Source organism: Arvicanthis niloticus, chromosome 2, assembly GCF_011762505.2.
Source record: "Arvicanthis niloticus isolate mArvNil1 chromosome 2, mArvNil1.pat.X, whole genome shotgun sequence".
Lineage (NCBI taxonomy): Eukaryota > Metazoa > Chordata > Mammalia > Rodentia > Muridae > Arvicanthis > Arvicanthis niloticus.
The window spans coordinates 35,167,164-35,189,684 of NC_047659.1; the positions used below are offsets into that span (position 1 = coordinate 35,167,164).

At 43.1% G+C, this 22,521-nt stretch overlaps 1 protein-coding gene across 3 annotated transcripts in view; it reads right to left on the reverse strand.

Moving 5' to 3' along the window:
• Positions 1-565: 565 nt before the first annotated feature.
• The window catches only part of Ccdc148 (coiled-coil domain containing 148), a 261,767-nt gene continuing 239,811 nt past the window's right edge, over positions 566-22,521 (reverse strand). For 2 of the 3 annotated variants that reach the window (XM_076928783.1, XM_076928784.1), the window contains 3 exons: positions 8,002-8,119; positions 5,814-5,954; positions 948-1,356 (listed from right to left, as the gene is read on the reverse strand). In XM_076928783.1, the coding sequence (XP_076784898.1) occupies positions 1,207-1,356; positions 5,814-5,954; positions 8,002-8,119 (409 nt within the window). In that variant the 3' untranslated portion in view covers positions 948-1,206. Of the gene's footprint in view, positions 1,357-5,813; positions 5,955-8,001; positions 8,120-22,521 lie in introns of all 3 variants that reach the window. The other variant, XM_034496862.2, reaches the window with a different exon arrangement.

Here is a 22,521-nt window from a genome sequence, read left to right on the forward strand (position 1 = left end):
GCCACGAGTGATCATGAAGAGCCGCGATCAGCCTGTTTTCTGTGACACCCTTTGTTCCTCTTCCTGCTCCCCTCATCTCTCCTCACTTGCCCTCTCCCATCTTTCTCTCTCCTTTTCAACAGGCTGTCCTGTACTACATGCTGCCTGTAAACAGACTATACAGCCAAGGGTGACCTTGGACCTCTGACGCTTCTGCTCCCCATCTCCCAAGCTCTAGAATTGTGTGTTCCACCACATCCAGTTTATAGGACACTGAGGATCAGAGTCAGGGCTCTGGGCTTCATAGGCAAGTGTCCTGGTCACTGAGCATCATCCTCAGCCCTGGGTTTTGTTGTTTTCAGAGCATTCTCATAACTACCTAGAGATAACATCCCCGGGGCCAGGGGTGGACGGGAGATACAGGAAATGGAAGCAAAGAAGAACAAGGAACTCAGTCCCCTTACTGCTATTAGCAACTAGAAGTTTTAAAAACACATTTTCTTGCTGAAATATTTTCTTGCTCCCTTTTAGAAATAGCCAAAAGCATGTAGACAAGATGTTCCTTTTCAAGAAATTCATCTAGGTATTTCTTAGATAATTAGGGACTTTTAATAACATTTCAAGTATCATAAAATTCCAGCTTTTCCTTCAAACGACCATACTGCCATGTCTTCTCAGTTAAAAAACAAAACAACCAAACAAAAAAACCAGGTATTCCCGTGATGGAGACACTCTGTCTAATTTCTTTTTAAGCCAGATTTGAAAACTGAAGCTGTTCAGATAATTAGTTTGCAATAAACATGATGCACCAAGCTGATTTCTAAATTTAGAGAACAGTTGAATCTCCTCTTAGAGTAACCAAGAAACAATAGAAGTATTAATGATAATGACGCTTCCATAATTAAAAGTCAAACACTGAGATAACAAGCCAAAATGCATGTGCCTGTGGAAAAGACAATTCTAACAAATGGTTTTTCAGCTCCTCTTTATAGAAAAAAAGAAAACCCTCCAAAATAACAGCTTATCAAATGACAACATACATACCAAAGTCTCATAATTTTGGTAAATTTGATGATAAGACATGTTATTTAAAAGCAAATGGTGAACAAAACTTTGAAGGTAGAAAAAGGGAACACTGTTTACTAAATGCTGTGATCTCCATGTGCGGTGGTCCTGTAAGCGTTTAGAAGCAGTGATCATCATTATCCATAGCCACACAGTGTTGGGTCACATGACCTTGAACACTGTTGATTCTGTGTCCTTCCTTGGAGGCCTCTGAGGACCGATTTTTGGTAGCATCTCTTTGGCATACTGTGTTTTATGGAGTCCAGCTTCTCGAAGTGCTAACTCAAATCGAAGCCGAGGATCAGACGTTATCTGTAGACACACACACACACACACAAAAAATGGGATTTAAGTAAACAATGACTCGTTTAGCTGAAGTACATCTTATTGTTCAGGTTCGTTTTCCCAAGTTGCATAATTTTTAAAGGTGGATGGTTGGATGGTAATAAAGCTTGTTAGCTCTGTGACTGCAGAGTTCTTACTGAAAAGGCCCAAACTATTTTTTGCACTATCACGTTCCAGTATGTTACTTGTTTCCAGCATAGAGCGAATTCAATATTGTATACTATATCAATCAAATACAATATATTAAAATTATTTTTAAAATGGAATACATGAACCTTACTTATTAATGGTTATCTATTGCTGGCTAGAAACATATAGATAAAAGATCATGAAATTAATCTACTTTAATAAATAAAATCAATCTTTGGGATATATTTTCAGGGAGCTGTTATTTAAGAAAGCCATATTCTTAAGTCTGGGTGTGTGTCTGCCTGCATGGATAGTACCATGTGGCTGTGTAGTGCTCACAGGGACTAGGAGAAGGCATGGTAAGTTACTTAATGAATCCTGCATAATTAAAAATCAAATTGTAAAATAACAAAAAAGAAAGAATGTAGCTATGGAATCGATAATTCTTGCAAATATTATTTATGTATTTTTCCAAACTACAGCTTACCAAGCTATGGCACGGGGTGACAGAAGTCCCATGATCTTGGTTAATTTCACAACTCTAGAACTAGAGTTGTGGGAAGTTGTGAGTTGCGAGGTGGCTCTGGGGAACCAAATCCAGGCCCCTAGCAAGATCCCCAAGTGCTCTTAACTGCTCGGTCACCTCTCCAGCCCCCTGCACATCTTCTAACAACCACTTTAACTTTGCTATCATTTAGTAATGTGCAAATTATGCATAAATACATGGTCACTCTTTGAAAAAGAGAATCTGAGGCTGGATTTCTATTTCAAATGGAACTAGAAAATGCCCTACCCATCCCATGCTAAGTTGGAGTAGCCACAGATACCCCAACTTCTGTTCTCATGTATACTTGACTGGCCCATAGTCTCCTTCCTATGAATCTTAAATGTCAACACATTCTTTGTCATGACCACATATGGACATTTTACCTCAGTCTGATGTTAGCCAATTTCCTAAAAGATACTGTCATAAGCTTCTGAAAACAGCTCCTTCCATGAGTTCCTGACTGAATGGGAGCAAAGGGAGGGTCACAGATAACTAGAGCGCGGCTCTGCCTCATGTGGTGAAATGTGGAGGTGTGTGTAGTGGTGCTGGCATGACGATGCTCTCAGGTAAGAAACAACCAGGGCAACCTTGAAGTCTGATTTAATCTTCCAGTAGCCAGAGAGGGGGGAAGAGATCTAATCGGACAGGAAGGCCTCACATACAAATGTTGAGGTGAAGCAGGTCAATTTTAAGATGAGGGGAGTTTGAGCAGAGTAATGTGCCACTGAGGAGCCTGGCTACTAAAGGACACACCGACTGGGGCTTGGATCTCGTAGCCTTGAAGGCTGTGCTAGCAGGTGCCACGGTGTTTGTTTCTGCGTTTAGCATCCAAGTGTGCCTGCATAAGATGAATCTGATCATAAAGTCGGAACAAATTAAGGTGGTAGGGGAAAAAAAGAGATGGAGGGAGGGGGAGGTCAGGAGGCTACTGTGACTGTCTAGAGACATGAAGTAATAAATACCTAAACCTGTCTGGAAGTAGAGACCACCTAACTGAAGGAAGACTCCATGACAACCAATCGGAAGCAGGGCTGGGGTACTGAGGGGCTTGAGATGAGAATAATCCAGAGGTCCCTGTCTGAGAAACAACGATTTGAGCCTAAGACTCAGGCTTCTCTTCTGTCCCCATATATTCTGACTCACATTCAAGGACTCTTACTTCCTCTACAATCTGTGTACTGTTTACTCCCGAATTCTCTCCAGGATTCACCTCCTCCACCACCAGGGAGCCTTAAATTTTTTTTTTTTTATCATCCAATTTTTGAGTAAAAAGTAAATGAAGAGAGAAGTTTCTCCTCCCGATAGGCTGCTAATCAGTTTCTTGAAAGGATGCTTTAGACCTCCGCACCCTAAACGTGACACAGGCAAAACAAATTTCCTCCCCAGGCTTGTTTTTCCTTCTGTGTTCTTATATGGTTAATGACAGATCCACAAAATGGCAATAATTTGTTGAATCACTGCCGAATACCAGGCAATATCCTAGGCAGTTGATATTTATTATTACTAATCCCCAGAAGAACTTTGCAAGTAATTATTTTAAAGATGAAGAAAACAAACATAAAGATGTTAATAGCTCAGGCGAGTGCACACAGCCAGTAAATCTCGAGCATGGATTTGAATCCACAATGCGTGATTGCGGTACTTGTCTAGCTTGGTCTAGGAGGAAATGGTCCTCTCTTTCTTTATCCCTTCCATCTCTGCAGCTAGATCTGCGCATGACTCTTTCAACACCACTTCCATTCCTCTCCCCCCACATCCATCTATTTTCCATTTGAGATTCAAGGATAAAATACAAATGTCATCACTTAACTTACCTGCTTTAAAATAGCATGTCTGGTCACGGGATAAAGGTCAGATGTCTGAGTAGAAAGGCTTCCTGTGTATCACAGCTGGCCCCTAGCCCAAGTTTCCACTCTCATTTTAGCACTTAACCTGTGCCTGTGCCTCTGTCTCACAGTGAAGACATTCAGCAAAGGGCCTTCTCTGTCTTTTCTGCTTGGGAATCCCCTGATAGCTTCCTTGGTCCAGCACCATAGGACTTTTCCTTCCTCTAAGTTTAGCCTGTGTAGGGACCAGTTGTCGTCTGTACTGTCGCAGCTGGTTCTAGAGAGCTATACCCACACGTTCCTAAAAGCAATTCTTCTCCCTGTGCACATCAGCCTCTTTTCCCTTTAAACTGTAAACCATCTTGAATGAGTTTTTGTAGTAACAACTGGCCCAGATCATTAACTCTACTCATGCTCAGAAGCGACATCTCTGTAAACTCCCGGGTAGAGATCTCCGTTCTCTCCCCACATCCAGTACAGAACTGGCCTCCCGCTGTGCATTACTTCTGAATATAAAACTTCCCTTCTTGACCTAGAGAGTCACTTCTTCTAAGAAGGATCAGTCTGGCTCATTTAGGGTGGAGCCAAGAGCTACATTCTTGCACCAAACCAGAATGCAGTGTCTATATTATAAATATCTGATTACTAACAAATGAAATTTTAACCTTACTTGTTGGGGGCCGACTTTTAGCAGAAAGCAGCTATCAGCTTTGCAGCCATCTTGAGCCATATACCCTGACATGAGACTTGGATTACAATAGCCTACAACAACTGAGCACACTCCGATAATCTTGGTTTAGATACCTTGAGATTAAATGTACGTGAAATTAGAGGTGTGTGAGATTAAAGGTGTGTGACTTAAGAGTATGACTTAGAAGTATAGAGATCAGATTTAGAGAAAAGACCTAAGGGCATGATTAAAGGTGTAACTTAGAGGTGTGGCTTAGAAGTAAGACATATAAAAGGCAGAGACAGAACAGATCAGAATCAGACTGAGATCAGAGAATCAGACACATCAGACATTAGGTAGAAGACACTTGGCTCCAGACAGAATCAGACATAGCAGACAGAGGAGACAGAGAAGGAGACACTTAGAGGAAGAGAGACTGAAGAATAAACGGGATTGAATCACACCCTGTCTGGTCTCCATTCTTCCAGTCTGCCCTCACCCTCGCTCTTGCTGAACCCGACCCGCAGACCGGAGCGGCAGCTTGGGCCGGGATACAGTGGCCGCCCCAACGTGGGGCTAGTGTGGACCCCAACACTTACTATTCGCCATCAAGTATGCAGCACTCAGGAGAGGCACTTTGAACTCATTTGGCAACAGGTTTCTTCAGATTTTTGGCGTGTTCTCCCTAATTTCGTAAAACTTATGACTACTTGCTTCCTTAATTTGGGTGCTACCCATGCATTCATGTGTCTTCTTCCTACCCCTCTCTTCTAAAAGTTCCTTTAAATCTGTTTCCTCAGTTCCACCCACAAACAACACACGTTCTAAGCTCCTGCAAACAGCTCCACGATCCCTCAATGGTGACAGCTGTCTTCAGTACTGCCTCATCAGTTGCCCATTTAACAGGATCTATGCCATAACTTTAGAATATAAATTCATAATACAACAGAGAAATCTTTGAACCTTAAAGAAATACCAATGACCTTTTTTTTTAATCAATGACTTTTGAATAAAATATTACAAAACCTGTTTCAATGACAGATACAATTTTAAATTGTTTTATGTCACACTTTTATAATATTTGGAGTCATACGGCATTATGTGTATTATTTACAAAGAGAAAAATATGCTAATATATATGGTATTTCCAGATAAATATTAAAAATCATTTGTAACTCAAAGCACACACTTGAGCAATTCTTGCTGTTCTCAGCATGGATTTTAGACCAGCACTGCAGATTTGCATAAGTACCTGCTGCTCATTGTACGTAGTCAGTGTGAAGAGTGGCTTTTGAAGAATAAATTCTTCTTCACTTTCAGCACCTGTTCTAGCTTTCCAGGCCAGTGTCTCTGACATCATTCTAACTGGATCAGACTGGACAGTGACAGCAACCTGAGAGAAGAGAAAGCAGAGCCACTCAAGAGGGGGTACAAGCTAAATGTTTCTGGGTAAGATTATGGGTTTGCTTGGTGGCCACTAAAAAACTTCTATTAAGTCTAAAACTGTAGTGGAAAGAGCAAAGGAATATTAGATCCAGGCTAGTCCCAGTCACTTACAAAAAGTTAAAACACATGTCAAACAAAACATTAAAGATTATAACCACCTGTTAATGATTAAATGGTCACAATTATGATTGGTTTCGGATATATATATTCATCTGTGTGATAGAAGTCAAACCACCTTGAAAATGACAAATAGCAGCAAAAATTCATATTTTTAGCAGCTATCAATCTATGGTTATGAGTAACAGCACCATGAGGCTTTCTGGTAAAGCCGATTGCTCGGTCATTGCTGGACAAGCTGGGTATACGTCCATTGTACTAGGTGAGTGGATTCCTTGGGACTGTTAAAGACAGTGAGTTGCCTTTTTACTACAAAGCTGGAGAGTCATTTTAACACAAAGTCCTTGTCCTACATAGTAATAACTATTCTGACCCAGATCTTAATGAGAAAGAAGCCACTGACTTTGTCAATCTTATGCACCATTACCAACACCTGCCTATTAATTCTGCAAGTCAAGAATTTGCAAGAAGTAAATGGCATTTTCATGCCGTTTCAAAACTAATAAAATGACTGGGGTCAAATGTAATTTAATTATTACCGGTTTCCTAGCTCAACTGCCATATATTATAGTTCTAAACACTGATTCCATGTCATGAGAGCAGAGGACTTCTTCTTTTAAAAGATTACTGGATAGAAGGAGTTCTAGTCACATGGATTCTGTAACCAGTTACATTTGCAACAAGAACGTATTCAGTGGTTGTGACGCTAAGTCTGTCTCTGGAAAGTCATAGTGTGTAATTCTTTGCTAGTGATTGAATAATTTGATTTTTTTTCAGATATAGAATAAACAGACGTTACATTCTTACCCTTTGACTTCATCTCTACAGCCTATTTTATCGAAGAGGAGGACTATTTGAAGCTTATTAGGTCTGTGACTCTGGAAAAAAGCACCTGACCTCTTGCTTTCTGCTTTCACAACATGGGGATGTTAACAGTACTTACTTCAGAGGGACACTGAGGAATCAAGCCAAGTTTCACCAGAAAGCATTGGAATAGGGCTTTGCACTTAGGAAGCACTCACAAATTTGAACTCCAGTTACTACAAACCTTTGGGGCAGGTACTGGCTTTAGTATTCCCATTTTCCAGATGAGGAAACAGAGCCAAGGCAGATTAAGTGAATGACTCAAGTTTCCTCTGTCACTGAATACTTAACCAGCTGTTCCAGTGTTGAAGGACAATCAAGGTCAAAGTTTGTGCAACCTTTATTCATTCAGAAAGGGAACTACACAGCCACTTCCCATTGGCTAGGCTGTGCAGTTATCAGTGGAACAAATCTCTGGGGGTCAACTTTGTTGGTTCCAAAGTTCCGGAAAAATTACCAGAGGAACTATCTCATTTCTCAGTTTCTTAAATCCTTGCATTTGCCACGTACTGTCTACTTTTATCTACTCCACCTACTTTTCTTAGGCAAGGCTGTGGGTGGGAGGCTTTTAATGTATACAAGGGGGGTATTTGTAAAGTGGTGCTTAAACGGGCTTGTTGACTGTGGGATTTTGCCAAGCAAAGGTTCCCACTTGAGAGTGGATTATCTTGCTCTACCACATTTTTGAGGACAGGGAAGTCCTTTGACTGGAAACAAGAGCTTCACTGCTGCAAACAGATACTGTTTGGATAATGCACTAGAGGGGGTACGGACACACTTAGATCTTGGGAGGGAGCTTTTTAAATGCTGCTGATAAACTTCTTTAACTATATCAAGAAAGTGGACCCAGTTCAACATAAACCTCACTGGCTCCTGGGAAGGAAAACCATGTCCTAGTTTGGAAAAGTTACATTTTGTATAGCAGATATCGTGGTCTAAGTCCCAGTAATAATATCATTAGCACACCCGGAAACATTTAAAAAAACAAACAAAAAATTCTCAATTGAAAACACCTGCTTTCGTAGGGCTTCCAGACGCCTCTCTCTCTCTTCTTCTTCCTGGACTTCTTGAAGGGCCAATTTTTTTCTCTCCATCAAACGCTTCTCCAACAACTCTTGTCTATATTTAACCCTTTAGAAAAGAGACACAGGACAGGTAGGTGGCCCATAATTAACTCACAGGTGCAGTACACCGACAAGAGCACACTGGCAGCCATCTTGGAAGGGCTGCGACTCCACAGTTTGATTTTACTTGGTTTGATTTCTCAATCCAAACAATGAGAGGCAGTTTACAGTGATTCCATAACCAGTGAGATACAGGGAAACCTGGAGTAAAGTCCAGCTGGGCTCAGGTTTCTCTGCCACCACTTTAAACCCTGACCCTGTCGACTAGCTGCCGTAGCTACCGCAAAGGTGCCCTTAGCAATAACCACAGGATCCTGAGTTATGACACGGCCTTCTGACGACAAGTTTGAACACAGCTTGAGGAGCTATAAAGATTGAATTACTGACTAAATGTGCATACTTTTAGAAAGCAGGGTAAAAAAAAAATTACTGTAACAATGTACTTAAATTATTTAGGTTACTAGAGCTTAAACTATGCTTCATAAATAGTGTCTCTCCATGAAGTACGCTTATGGGCATGTTGGAAAACTTTACAAATTGCGCTCTGACATCTGTAGATGGCAGCAAAAACATGACTTTCCCCCTTCAACGTTAGTTTTCCATCTCCTTTCAAATTTCATCAGACATTAAAACAGGGTGCACTAAAACACAGCTCAGTGCTATGAGGTCACCTAGCCCTCTCCCTTCATATTCCTTCCATGCTCCACCCAGCAGTTACCTAGCAACAGCCAGGTAGGCCTGGCTTGCTAAAAAGGGGACTGTTTGGCTTCTGTGACTCTCTCTGACTCTGACTCTCTTCTCTCCCTAACCCCTTTCTCCCTTCCCCTCCTCCAAGCCAGCTTCCCCTCTTGGCCAGCTTCTCCTCCCCACCCCCACCCTCCACCCCTCTTTCTGTCCTTCTCTGTCCCCTCTCTTTCTCTGCCTCTACTCTCTTCTCAACTCCCTTCCCCATGCCCACAAATAATCTCTATTCTATACTAGCCCCTTCCTATGGCTGGGCTGGTACCTGGGGGCCAGGGGGTGTGGTTCAGCATGGCCCTGCTGAGGCACCCCCTCCCACCACACCACACCACACCTCACTCTATAAAACACATCGTCACTCTCTGCTGCCCATATGTGAGTATCGAGTAGCCTTGATTACTGCTGTCTCCTTGTCAAAGTGATTCTATTGATTTAGAGAGAGGAGATTCACCATTTCCAAAAAGCAGGCACCAGAGTTCTCAGGAAGATGAGGCCATGCTGGCCTTCTATGGGCAACAACTTAGATTTAATCTGCCTTGTCACATTAGTCACAGATGCCCTTTGTCCTTAGTGTACACAGCAGTATTTTCCATGGAGGTGTCTTTGCTGGCCTTCCATGCTGGAGATTCCGGTGTGTTCCGAGTGCTCAGGAGGCGAAGGTCTTGTGCTAAGTGCTTTACAATTCCTTTTTTTTTTTTTTTACACTTCACAACAATCATAGGTAGAGGGTATAATTTTGTATATATAATTTTGTCTTCTACAGGTACAGAAATGGAGGCACAGACAAATGGTGTAATTTGTCCCAAGTCTCATGCTCATTAGGTAACAGAGCAGAAATATAACCCAGAATGACTGTTCTCAACCCCGAGGCTTAGCCTCCACTGTCCACTCCCTGCAATTAACCTCTGTGCTGTCCTTGTCCCTGGATCTCTCCTCCTACATCAAGTGTCCCTAAACACCTACTGTACTAGACAGTGTGGGCATGCTGAGAATAAAAGCGTCTTCCTTAGAAGTTTATAACTTAATATAGAAACAAGACATGCCTGAGAACCAAACAAGGTTCCCAGACTTGGCAGCAAGGTACAAATATGGTCCCCTGGTGCTGCAGAAAAGTGCGGTGGCCACTTGTTGGAGTGTTGAGGTACATAAGAAAAGCCTCACGGAGGAGGGGCATTTGGGCTGTGTCCATAGGATGAGGATTTTGGAGGAGGAGACAGTAAAGGGTGGGGTGGGGACCTGAGAATGGGCACCTTTCTGGTATTATCCTAGTCACAAACAGCATGGAACCCGTGAAGGAAATGGCAGCTGTGAAGGAAAGCTGAGGTGGGCTGAGCCTGGCGGTCATTCGGTTTCCTCGGATGTGCTTTTGGGAGGGATGTTCTTGAAATTCTGCTTGCTCATGAACTGGCAGTAAAGGAGAAGCAGGGGGCGAGGACGGAAGGAAAGCTCGTGAAATAGGAAGGTTACTATGGGATCTGAGAAGGGCAATCCTAGCCTTCTTTGAAGGTCACAGTCATTCTGCCATGCTCATCGGTGTCAGGACTTGGTGTCGGCCCAGCATGTAGGTTCCAGGGCGGCAGATCAGCCTGCTCCCTGTCTCGCCTGCCTCCATGTGTGTAGCTTCGGTTCCGTTCTCTCCATTTCCACTGAGGCACTAAGGCGTGACAAGACACAACCTCCCTAATGAGGTTCTACTCAATTTCAGCACTGAGTACAAGCTACAGGAACTTCTGTGAAGGTTCAATTAAAAGATACCCTGGGACTTGCCAATTACCATATGCTAATTCTCAGAACCTTGGAAAGTTTTTCTTCCTGTGGGACATATAGGTTGCTTTGTCTGAAACAAAGTTTTTTGTCTGCTTTGTGGGAAACTGATAGTCGTTCTTGCCAGGGGAGCTTAACTGGCGAGGGAGAAATTGCAAATGAGACTGTGGCAACTATTTACATCTGTAACATGAAGAGGGCTGGCTCGAAGTTCATTTTGAGGTATTTCTTCATTCTTCATTTGCTAGGTATTTCTTGACACAGTGCCAGACCAGGAATCAAATACTGCATCAGGCATGTGAAGTGGCCAGTCTGCCTGGGTGATATGCTCCTGTCATGGCATGGCAGACACTCGACCAGAAGTTTCAAGATGGGGCAACTGTGAGATGGGCCTTGGGGCGGGTGCTTTGATGAGACAATGGGGCAAAAGCCATCGGTGGAGGTACATATGCCAGACTTGGGAGCATGTCTTAGAAGTATTCTGAACCTAAGAAAGGGGGTGGGGATGGGAGTGGGGGAGCAGCCATGGATTGGGAAAAAGAAGGATCTTGTGAAAGTCTAGAGTTGAACCACCATGGTAGGATTGGGGGGACTGAAAAGAAATCCAGTAAGGCCACATATGGATATGGCGAAATGAAGAGTGACATGACCTCCGGCTGAGAGAATAAGAGAGTCTCACTGTGAGTCTTGGTAGGCAGGAGAGGTGAGAGGTTTGAACAGAGAACTGGGATGTTCAAAACTCTACAGGAGGATGCAGGACGGACAATAGGGAGGAGAGACAGGGCAATCCAGACCAGAACTGGTAGTTTCTCATCCTATAGGAGAAAGAGATGCTGGTGGAAGGTTGGGAAAGATGTGGACTTAGACAGGGAAGAAATAAAATAAATACAAAAATGTCAGCTTGTTTTATAGGGATGGGGAAAGTGACAGAGATAGGAAGAAATGACAGTTTCACGGCAAACAAGAGCATCCATCCCCGAGGCTGGGAACTTAAAAAAGCAACAGGAAACAAGCTTCAGATTGGCACAGAACTGGTTCTTGGACCTGGGCTAGCCAAGGATGGGGAGATTGGAGCTAGAGTCACAGGGAAGATAGCCGCCCTCCATGATATGAGTGTAGAGGTCTGAAGAGAAATGGGTCTAGAGCTGGTTTCCAAGGACACTACACTTAAGAAGGGGACAAAGAAAGAGGAAACTACTTTAGGAACCAAAGAGGATAAATGGTCCCAGGAAGGTAAGGAAAATGCAACCTGAAATGTCAAATGCTACAGAAAGATTGGTTATAATCCAAAGTTATTATTGCATTGAATTATGGGGAGTCATTGCTGATGTTGGCAAGAACAGACTTTGGCGAGGTAGCTGAAGACTTCCAGGAGTAAGAAAGAGGGAAGAACCATAGAGAAAACCCCAAGACTGATACAAGTGGGAGCCAGGCACAGGCCAGGGATGCCGAAAGCACAAGCTGGCCACTCCTCGGGGAATGCAGTCTAACTTGTTCAGATGAGCTTAACCTTGGAGAAAATTCAAGGGCACCAGCAACATGGTGACTTTAAATTTCTTACAGATGCTGTGGCTTAAGCTCAAACAATGCTTTGCTTAAAAGAGGAAGACTCTGGGAGCTGCGTCTACTCTCGATAGAAAATTGTCTTTTCCTGGAGAGAAGTGATGCAGAAAAGAACTCTTGGGAGAGAGCCAAATACTCACATATTCATGGGGAAAGAAAATAGCAACACAGTAAAGCCAATCATTTGGAAAATTTTCCACATAAATACTTTTAGTCATTTGAGGTAGCAGATTTTCTCCAAATTAAACTGTTGCTATGAAAGTCAATGTCAGGAAACGGCTAAACTCAATAGTTTTTAAGCTGTGCACTGAATCCCCAAACAGGGGCCTTGCGTTCATTTCTCACTCTATTTTATGCTCTCTGACTCTACAAAGGTGGGACGTGCTGCAAAAGAGGCATTTGCAACTTCTCTTGGGAGAGGAGAGGCATCATATTGTTCACAAGCAACAGCTGTTGCAGAGTCAGGCCAGGCATTAACAATAATCGGAGGACTTTATAAGCTGTCAGGCCTTGGTGAGGTTGGAGGGACAGTGAGCTTTCATGGGGAAGTAGAGAATCTATGTATTGCTGAGGAGACATGAATGTGCACGACACTCTAAGAAGTGAGTGGACCTCAAGGTACAGCAACAACATTGCCTGACATCAGTGAACCCTCAGTGACACCTGGGCAAACCTACCTATGAAAATCTAGACAGTTTTTATCTGGAATCATGGGGTAGCTGCAATCTAAACAGCTACGGCAAACAAGGGGGAGAGGCTTGCCAAGAAGGGCACACAGTGCCAAGCACTGCGATTAAGAAAAAAGAATATTCTCACAGGACAACGGACGCAGTAAGATGGAGCAAAGAGAGGGTGTTTCAGTTAGGGTCCAGGAACCAACACTGAACTGTTCCACTCTGCCGTACCTGCCATGTGATTTGCTTTGCTGAAATAAACTCGCTCTACAAACAAACCTTCTTCCCAGAGTTAAAGTCACAAACCTCAACATTCAGGATGGCAGTGTTAAACATGTATGTGCTGAGGTCTCTCTACCAGGGGGACTGCGGCAGCAGCAGCAGTAGCAGCTTCTCAGGGAATGGGTTTCTACCTGTTGGAAAATCCATTCTGGGCTAAAATTTCACTCAGAAGGTTATTCTCCCCACTATAAGAGAGAAGAGCCTCCAGATGTGTGTGCGTGTGTGTGTGTGTGTGTGTGTGTGTGTGTGTGTGTATCAGGTACTCAGGGAACAATGTATAAATCAAAACAGAGGTGAGCGACACGTTCCGAATAGGAGGTCCAGAGCAAAGCACTGAGACTCCAGATCACCCCACTGTGCATCAGCCCTCCAGCCCCTCGGGAAGGGAAAACCAGCTCCCCTCAACTCTGGGAAACACATCAGCAGAGACTGAACCCCACAGATAGTTATGTGAGTCCTGCCTCAAGGCAGTGACATCCGGTTCAATTGTGCAGGAGGCAGGAACAAAGAGAACTCAGAGTGCTTCTGGAGAACCAGGAACAGATGAACCCAGGCCAGCCCCAGAGGCCATTCTTCCAGTTTGTTCCTTTGTGAGACTCTTGGAACCCCAGTTCCTGGTTGACTATCAATGCAATTCGTCAGCATTGCAATCTTCCCACCTCCTTGGTGCCAAACACTGCTTCAGGTGCCCGGGATACAACAATGGAGAAAACCAGAGAAAAATGTTTCCATCCTGTGATGTTTTACATGATTTATGGTTTGCTTTATATATGAACGACTAAGTCAGCACTCTGGCAAGAGTCAAGCTGTTCTCAGTAAGTTAGTTTGAGATGACCACATCATAGGCTGGGGGGGGGGGGGCATTTCTTGTACAACTATGTGACAATGGTTCTTAGCTGTGAGCATAATTAGAACCACTGGAACTTACCAAAAGCTGATGCCAGGACACTAGCTGCCTACTAATTCCATCAAATCCTACTGGTGGGGCCCAAGCACTGATACTTGGTGAGACATTCCCACAGAAAATGCTAATAAGTAAGAGCCAGGCTGAAGACAATGCCAGGCAGCTCAGCCTGAGCCTAGAGTAGGCAGCTGGCCGCCATTACCCCTGGGCCCAGAGGTACCCAAGGATAGTGAATGGAGCCTGTAATCAGTATTTCCAGTTAGTTTCTGAATGTTACAAATGCTGTTGGCCTGGGGACCACATTCTGAGAACTACAACATAGATAAATATATACATTAAAAGGACTTTACCTGACTATTGTTATCAAGACAAAACCAGGTACAAATTACTACCTAGGCAGTGCTTATTTCTCTCTGTGTGTGTGCTACACATCAGTTACTGACTTTAGGTCCAAACTAGACATTTATGATGGTGCTATTAGCATCAAAACATACAGATGGTAGGCTCCCTGGGTGACCACAGCCTGAGGGCTGGGATCAGTGTCATTGATGGGCAGTCTTAATCAATGGTTGTTACAAAGCTTGTTTTTCTCTCAGATGAACAAAACATATCTCAATGACAGCTGAGTCTGTTCAGTAGAGTCAAGACAGAGAGAATAACCAGATGCATAGTCACCCAAAAGAGGAGGCATGTCCCCCCTCTCCCTCTCCGAATAGTCCTGTGAGCTACAGAAAGGTGTGTACTATATCACAAGCCACAAAACCCACAAAGAAAAGTGAAGTTCATTTCTTGTTGGGTATAATCAGTTCTAAGCCATTTATTCAAAACACCTTGAGATGGAATACAGATTTGTCCCAGGAGTTTGGGATTGAGAGTGGATAGGACAAGGTGTGAAGAGAGGGCCCAGGATAGGTATTACAAATGTCACTCACATTGGCCTTTTCCCACGTTAATCCAACAAGCCACTTCTGCCGCTGTGTATTTACCCTTCCCAATGGTTTCTACCTGCCTTTCTGTAATCTATTTTATAGTCTTACATATACTCAAAGTTCTTCCTATACAACTCCTTGCCAATAGTATTTTAAGTGGGCATAGGGACTACAAACTGGGGTATTGCTGATATTTTAAAACAATAAAACTGACAAAAGCCCATCTTTTCCCCAATCATCTTGTCCTAGAAAGTCTTAACATAGTTGATGATTAAAATACCCCTCTTCTGTAGCACACTCCATGACCCCATTCTTAATCATTCCAATCAACAGGTGTCCTCAGTTAAAAACCAGGGCTTCCAGGTAACAGTACTTCTGTAGCAGCCCCTGGAATAGATGGTACCTCTGGGGGGGTGGGGGTTGATTACTTTGATCCCCAGTGACAATCACAAAGATTTACCCACTGACTTTACAGTTACATGGCTCTGTCTCTCTCATGGTCCTTGGGCTCACATCCTAGCTGCCCAGGTCATATCCACCACTGAATGACAGTTGTTTGAAATTGTAACCAAGAGCCCTTTCTTTCCCAATAGCCCTACCTCTTTCACAACCTACTTCCTAAGACCAAACTTAGAGTCATCCTTTGTGACTGTTGCCATGGGAGATCCTGTTGATGGTTCCAACCGCTCAGCTCAGAGTATCTGCTGAGAGAGAGGCTGCAGACTGCACAACTCTGGGGCCTCATTCCTGCCGACTGACTGGAAGGTTCCTGTTTATTCTCAGTCAGTCTTACCCTACCTATGGCCTTAGCTCATTTTATCATATAGCAAATTTTGCAGTTTTCAACATTATTTACTAGGTACCCTGTGCCAGGCACTGGACTAAGCCTCTCTTCCTCTTAACGTTTACAGTACTTAATTCTCCTACTTTCTCTCCCAGGTGAGGAGACATGGATCAAGCTTTGCTGTATCTTCTCACTAGCTTTGGAACCAGTGTCAAATAATCACCGAAATCCATTGAGTATCTTCCTTTCTTTTCTTTGGACATCAACCCCTCCAGTTCCCAGTCCTAATTCTTTGTTGAATGTGTTACACGTTTATTTATTCAAAGCTTTACTTAACACACCCCATGATCATTTTCTTTACTCTGGATGACTGGCAGTCACATTTCTTAGGTCATATGTAATTCCCCTCCTGAGCAGGGAACCTCAAGCCCCTGCTTCACTGACTAGGTCATTGGCCTTCCTTTCTCAGGCCTTGTCCTGATGACCTGGCCAAGGTCCATCTTCTCTCATCCTGGGCAGGAACCTGGGTTCATATTCCCATAAACTTAGTTGATGTCCTTAGTACCCTGCTCCAGACATGACCCTCTTCCTTACTTTAGTTTCAGCCTCAGTCTCTAACTACCACATCATGCTCTTCTCCCATTCATACAAGTTCTTCAGGTGGGTGAGAATCTATCTACTAATGATGACCCCCTCGTTGGAAGCCATCTTCGTTTTCTTAGAAAGATCTATGGAGCCATTTTGTAATTGAAGAAGATGCACTCTGCATTCAGTTCCTTCCTCACTTGCTCCATGCTGGCTACAGTCTGGCCTCCGTTCACTCTGGAAACCACTCTCTGCAATATTACCACAGGCTCCAATTTTGTACATGCATGGGTCTCTTTCAGAGCCTTGCTCCCTGTGAGACCTACTGGCAATGCCCATACTAGTAGCCACCTCTCTCGTGGAATATGTCCCCTTTTTCTGGCTGCTCCCCTAAACTTGATCTCTAGGTCCTTCACATCTGTCCATTCAAGGCTCCAACATGAATTTTCTCATTTTCTCAATTAAGAAAAAACTCTCAAAAACATAGCCAGCTCACCGGAAGCCTTTGGACTCTCCTCTCCTTCAAAGCTGCAAATCTTTTGATCTTTTCTTTCTGTTGTAAGTTCAGGATTCCTCTCAGGCAAATCCCACAAGAGCAGCAGCGCTACACTGCCAGCTAAGTGCAGAGCTACTGACTTATGGACAGCCAGTGACATTGGATATAACCAACTGACACTCTCTTGTAAAAACCTAGGAACAAAGACTCATGACAAATCTAAATACAAACTCAAAGGGCCTCTTTGCAGCCCCGGAGAGGAGAGACTCATGTATCTTGGGTAGAGCTAAGATTCCGAACAGTAAGTTAATTGGGGATTGCCTTGGCTCAAGGACAGTCAGTTAAGTCTGCACTGCTAATAACACCTTATAACACAAATGTAAAAACTCAGCCTAAAATATTCATAGCAGAGTCGTTTTAGCTACTTAAAAGCCTAAGAAAAGCACTCATAGAACGTATTACTTTGAGCAAGATGACATCTTGGGGCCAAGAAAGTCTCTTATATGATTAAGGAAATGACTTGAGGTGGCTTCCTATTTTGATTTATTAGCTAGAAAGTACCTTATAAGTTGGAGATGTCTTCTAAAAATAATGACTTAACTATTAAAATAGTTGACTTTTTAATCCTCTTCTTCTAACAGAAATTGAAAACCAGAGCCAACTGCCTATTATGGCCAAATCTAGAAGTTAATAATTAAACTGCACTGAGTTAGACATCTGTTGTTTTGAATCTCTCCAGCACTTACTGTGGTAGTTAAGAATTGCCTCCCAGAGGCTCCGGTATTTGAATATATGGTCCCTAGTTGGTTGGGCTATTTGGGGAGGTTTAGAAAAAAACAGTCTTACTGGGGGAACAGTGTCATGGTGGCAGAGGGGAGACTTGGAAAGCTTAAAGACCAATTTCTAATTTGTTTTCTCTATTTTGTGCTTGTAGCTGAGGATGTGAGGTCTTAGCCATTAGCTGCCATGCCTGCTGCTTGCTGACATGCTGTGCCACTACAAAGTACTCTTACTCTCTGGAACCAAAAGGCGAAATAAACCATTCCTTAAGTTGTGTTGGTCATTGTGGTAGTTTGAATGGGGTTGTCTCACATAGGTTCATATGTTTAAATACATGGTCCCCAGTTGGTAGAACTGTTTGGGAAGGGTTAGGAGATGGGACTTTATTGTAAGGGGTAGGCTTTGAGGTTCCAAAAGACCTGTGCCGTTGCTAGTGTGTTTTCTGCCTCCTGCTTGTGGTTCAAGATGTGAACTCTCATGTTCCTCCTGCTGCCTGCTGCATACTACTTCCACATTTCCATCGTGGACTCTGACCCTCTGCAACTGAAAGCCCAGAACGCATTCCTCTTCTCTCCATTGCCTCGGTCAGAGTGTTTTATCACAGCAATAGAAAAGCAAACTAGAACAGGCATGGTATTTGATCAGAGCAACAGAAAAGAAAGAAACCGATGCACTATTCAATGAACATCAACCCTCTTCTACAGAATTGCAGCTCCTTATTTCATGGATGTCTTTTGAGAGATTAATTCAGTCAATTTCTCCCTTCCTGAGAATAAGAAATCTACCTGTGCTCAGCAATGTTAACAATAATAATAATTATTATTATTAATATATATTAATGTGAATTTACCTGTAATCAGCAATGGTTAATAATAATAATAATAATAATAATAATAATAATAAAAAATAATAATAATAACGACAATAATAGATTACAGAGATGACCACTGTGGTTGGCTCTGAATGAGCATATAACTTTTTCTGAAACAATGAGAATCTTTCTCTGCAACTTCTATTATGGATACTGAAAAGAAAAATATTTCTGAGGTCACTATGCTAGAAAGATCTGAACCTGGAGATGCATGTAACCAGGCCTCCTCTTTCTCCTAATGTTCAGTGCATCCATGTGGAGGAAATCCAAATCAATGCACAACTAGATGCTGAAAAAGGATGGGGAAGGTGGGAAGGACCCAAAACACATGCTGACTCTCTGAAACAAGACCCAATCCTGGACTTCCATACTCTTCTACCTAAGCTAGTTTATGTTAGGCTCTGTCAGTTGTTTGAGGGGATCCAGACTAATAAACATTTCATCTATGAAAAAAGAGAATATGTATCTTTTAATGGCCATAACAGACTACATACCAGTAGCTGTGCAAGGTGGTAAGTTTTAGGAGTAAGTGAAATCCTAAGCAGATGTGTATTGTTTTACATGGGCGTGGCAATGTCAAGGACTCTGATGTCTTGGCCCCATGGCAAGACCTTCCCCCAGTGAAGCTGGTCTGTGTGCCCATGTTGAGACTATGTGTGCTGAAAATGTCTGCCATAGCTTTCTCTTTCAAATTGCTTCTATTGAAAGCAGATAAACAGCCAGGTGGTGGTGGTGCATGCCTTTAATCCCAGCACTTGGGAGGCAGAGGCAGGTGGATTTCTGAGTTCGAGGCCAGCCTGGTCTACAGAGTGAGTTCCAGGACAGCCAGGGCTACATAGAGAAACCCTGTCTGGTGGGGGTTGCTGGGGGTGGGGGGTGGGTCGGCAGAAAGAAAGCAGATAAACCTGCCTGCTAGTTCAGTCATTTATAATAACCCTGTTTCCTTCTTTATGTCTATTAGAAACCCAATCAACTGTATACAATTCCACCTCCATGTTTAACTGTAGAAAACAAACATGCCGAGCTTCCAGGGTGCTGTGGCTTCTCCATGACAGAGTCCAGACTACCTGATCCCCCTTTTCTGCAAGAAAGTGGCACCTACTGGCTCATTTCCTAAACTTATGACTCATGGAATGTAACTATCCCACAGCATATTAACATGTGGACCATGATACATGTGTCCAAGTAAGTTTTGGAAAACCTAACATGAAGTAAAAAGAGAAAAAGAAGAGTTGTTCATATTTGCAGTACTTTGGTGGCAGATATAAGGAACATTCCAAAGGAAGTTTTAATGAGCTCATTGTCCAAATTTATTTGTTAACAGAAAAGTTGTCAGTAGAATCCACTTTAGGGGGTGTACTTGCCTTTTATAAGCAAGCAGGAGTTCTAGCAAGCTAACAGGCACAGACATGTGTCCACTTAAGCCAGTATACTATACACACCACAGTTTTGTGTGTCTTCCCTCATTACTATATCACATTTCCTTCACACAGTACCTGTGACTTGGTGCCTCCTGCAGCTAACAAAGTCCGTAAGACATAAAAGATAATCACCCTGAATGAGAGGCAGAATGAATAGTGAATGAGATGAAAAGCAATCCCACCAACTACCCCAGGAGTTGGAAGAAGAGAAGGAATAAAGGAGAACAAACCTCATATCTGATTTCTGTGAACAGAAAAGTTAAAAGGCACGCCTACCAGATTTACTAGATCTGGGACTAGAGAGGAGCAGGCTGGGTCCATGCCACTACCATTTTTTTCCTATTATGAACTGAAAGCCAAGAGCACTCAGGCAGATCCCTATGCCTCACTAGCTCAGAAATTTACTTACTACATACTTGCATATGTAATCCCTATGTGTACCAATTTGCAACAATCATCTTTCTGTAATGCACATAAAAAAAAAAAACCCTGAAGTGATGGTTACTTTTTTTTTTTTGAAATACCACCTCAATTAAATTATGAAATGACTGTAGTGCTAGTGAGGCTTGCCTCCGGGTATGCGTGTGAGTGTATTTCTAGAGAGGATTAAGTGAGGAGGAAGAATCCTTCCAAATTAGGGTTGACATTATCCCAATGGCTAGAGTCCCTGGCTGAATACAGTAAAACAAAAGAGAAAATGAACTAAGGGTTGGCATACCCTTCTCTCTGCTTCCTGACCCACTCAGATGTGAACAAGCAGCCTCTCCCTCCTGCTGCCACAATCAAGAGCCAACACTGCTATTCTGCCTCTCGTGCTATAAGGAACGGAACCATCTTGAGCTGAAACCCAGATAAATTCTTCTTCTTGGAATTTTCTTCCTGACAGCTGTTTGGTCACAGCCACAAGCACACTACTGCAACAGAGTACCTGTCTAAAAGCCCAACCAGGGGCTGGCACTTGCCACGTGTGACCAAGGAAAGACATCTGCCCTGGCACCATGAGGAAATTGGCACAGCACCTCGAACTCACAATTGAGTTGTAGGTAGACTTAGTTTAGCTTCCAGATTCGTATGAACTTGAGTTTTTAAAACTTCTTTAAGATGAAAAATGGCCATTTAATGGTTATGTAACAAGGAAATCCATGACACAGCTTCCTTAGGAAGCTTACCTCAAGTTCTTGTTCAGCTTTCATTTGTATTAAAAAAAAAAAAAAGAAAACAATGTTTTTAAAGGCAAGAACAGTATAAACATGAGTAGTTCGTTTCACTGGAAGATGCTTTAGAAGAATCCTCAAAATATACACAATATCTTTGATGACCAAAGATCCAAAGGATGTGCCTTTTAAAGGACAGAATTAGAAGCATAAACCAGGCTAATAAGATATGCTAGTATGCTACAAATTCTAGTCCCCAGCTGTAGGACTGTGATAGGATGGCTGGTTTTGGTCAGAAGTGTTGGCTGGAAAGCCCGGAGACCCAACAGGTGTCCATTGACTGTAAGGGATGGGCATCTATTCTGCCTCACTCCCAGAATCCAGGCTCCTAACATGTGGCATGAAATTCCATTGATCTACACTGTTCAGTCACATTCAGGGCAATGCAGCCTCACCCAAAGAGCACAGATAGAGGGCGTGACTACAGGCCTCAGGCCCTAGAGAGATTTACATACTAATGAGATACCTGAAGGCCAGAGGGCATAGCCAATTAAGCATTCTTCCCAAGCTCCTCCCCCCCCTTCTCCCTCCCTATTTAACTCAGGTCTGCCCTGAGTTTCATGGGGGTGGGGGATGGGGGGGTGGAGGATGTGGGGGTCGGGGGATGGGGATCTGCGGGGATGGGGGTCTGCGGATTGGGGGAGTAGAAGGAGGGATGGTGCACATCCAGCTTCAACAATCATTCGTCATGCCAATAAAGCCATTTTGGGAACCCAAGGACTTTCTCATGTCACTGGGGCCACGTAGTGAGGAACTGTGAAGGCCTTTAATGAGCCGCTGTAGCCACAACTGCCACACTTCCCGCCTAGAGGAACTCTCAGCATTTCCAGCCACCACTACCCACACCCAGCCAGGTTTTATCTCCTTTAACTTGAGCTGTAGTGGGCACCTTTTTCCTCAGGTAGACAATGCATGGTGAGGTGGAAGCTGGATTCCCTGCTTCACATCCCGCTGGCAGGTGCATTTCAGCCCTTTCCCTCCAGGAAGAGATTTAAGTAAACAAGAGACTTAAAGCCTAACTTCTCAACAGTGCTTTAAAACCCTCTTTCCATTTCCTTTCTTCCTTCCCACGTCTCTCAGAACTTTTGCAGAAGGCAAACATCAAAAGGACCAGAGATTTTTTATAGTGATTCAGCTGCCCACGGCAATGCAGTCAACCTTGATTTTTCTTTCAGCCTGGGAAGTGATCAACAAAAAAGCTCAACAAACAGCTTTAACATCTGAGGCCAAAAAAGAAGCATAAAAATTTACTTTCATAAACACCTTCGGGGAAGGTTGATGCCTTAGTTCCTCTTTTTTTTGTTTTTGTTTCTATCTTTAAAAAAAAAAAACAAAAAAAAAAAAACACCCTTTCTTATTTCCATTGTAAGAATATTATAAAATGTTTATTATCAGAATGGG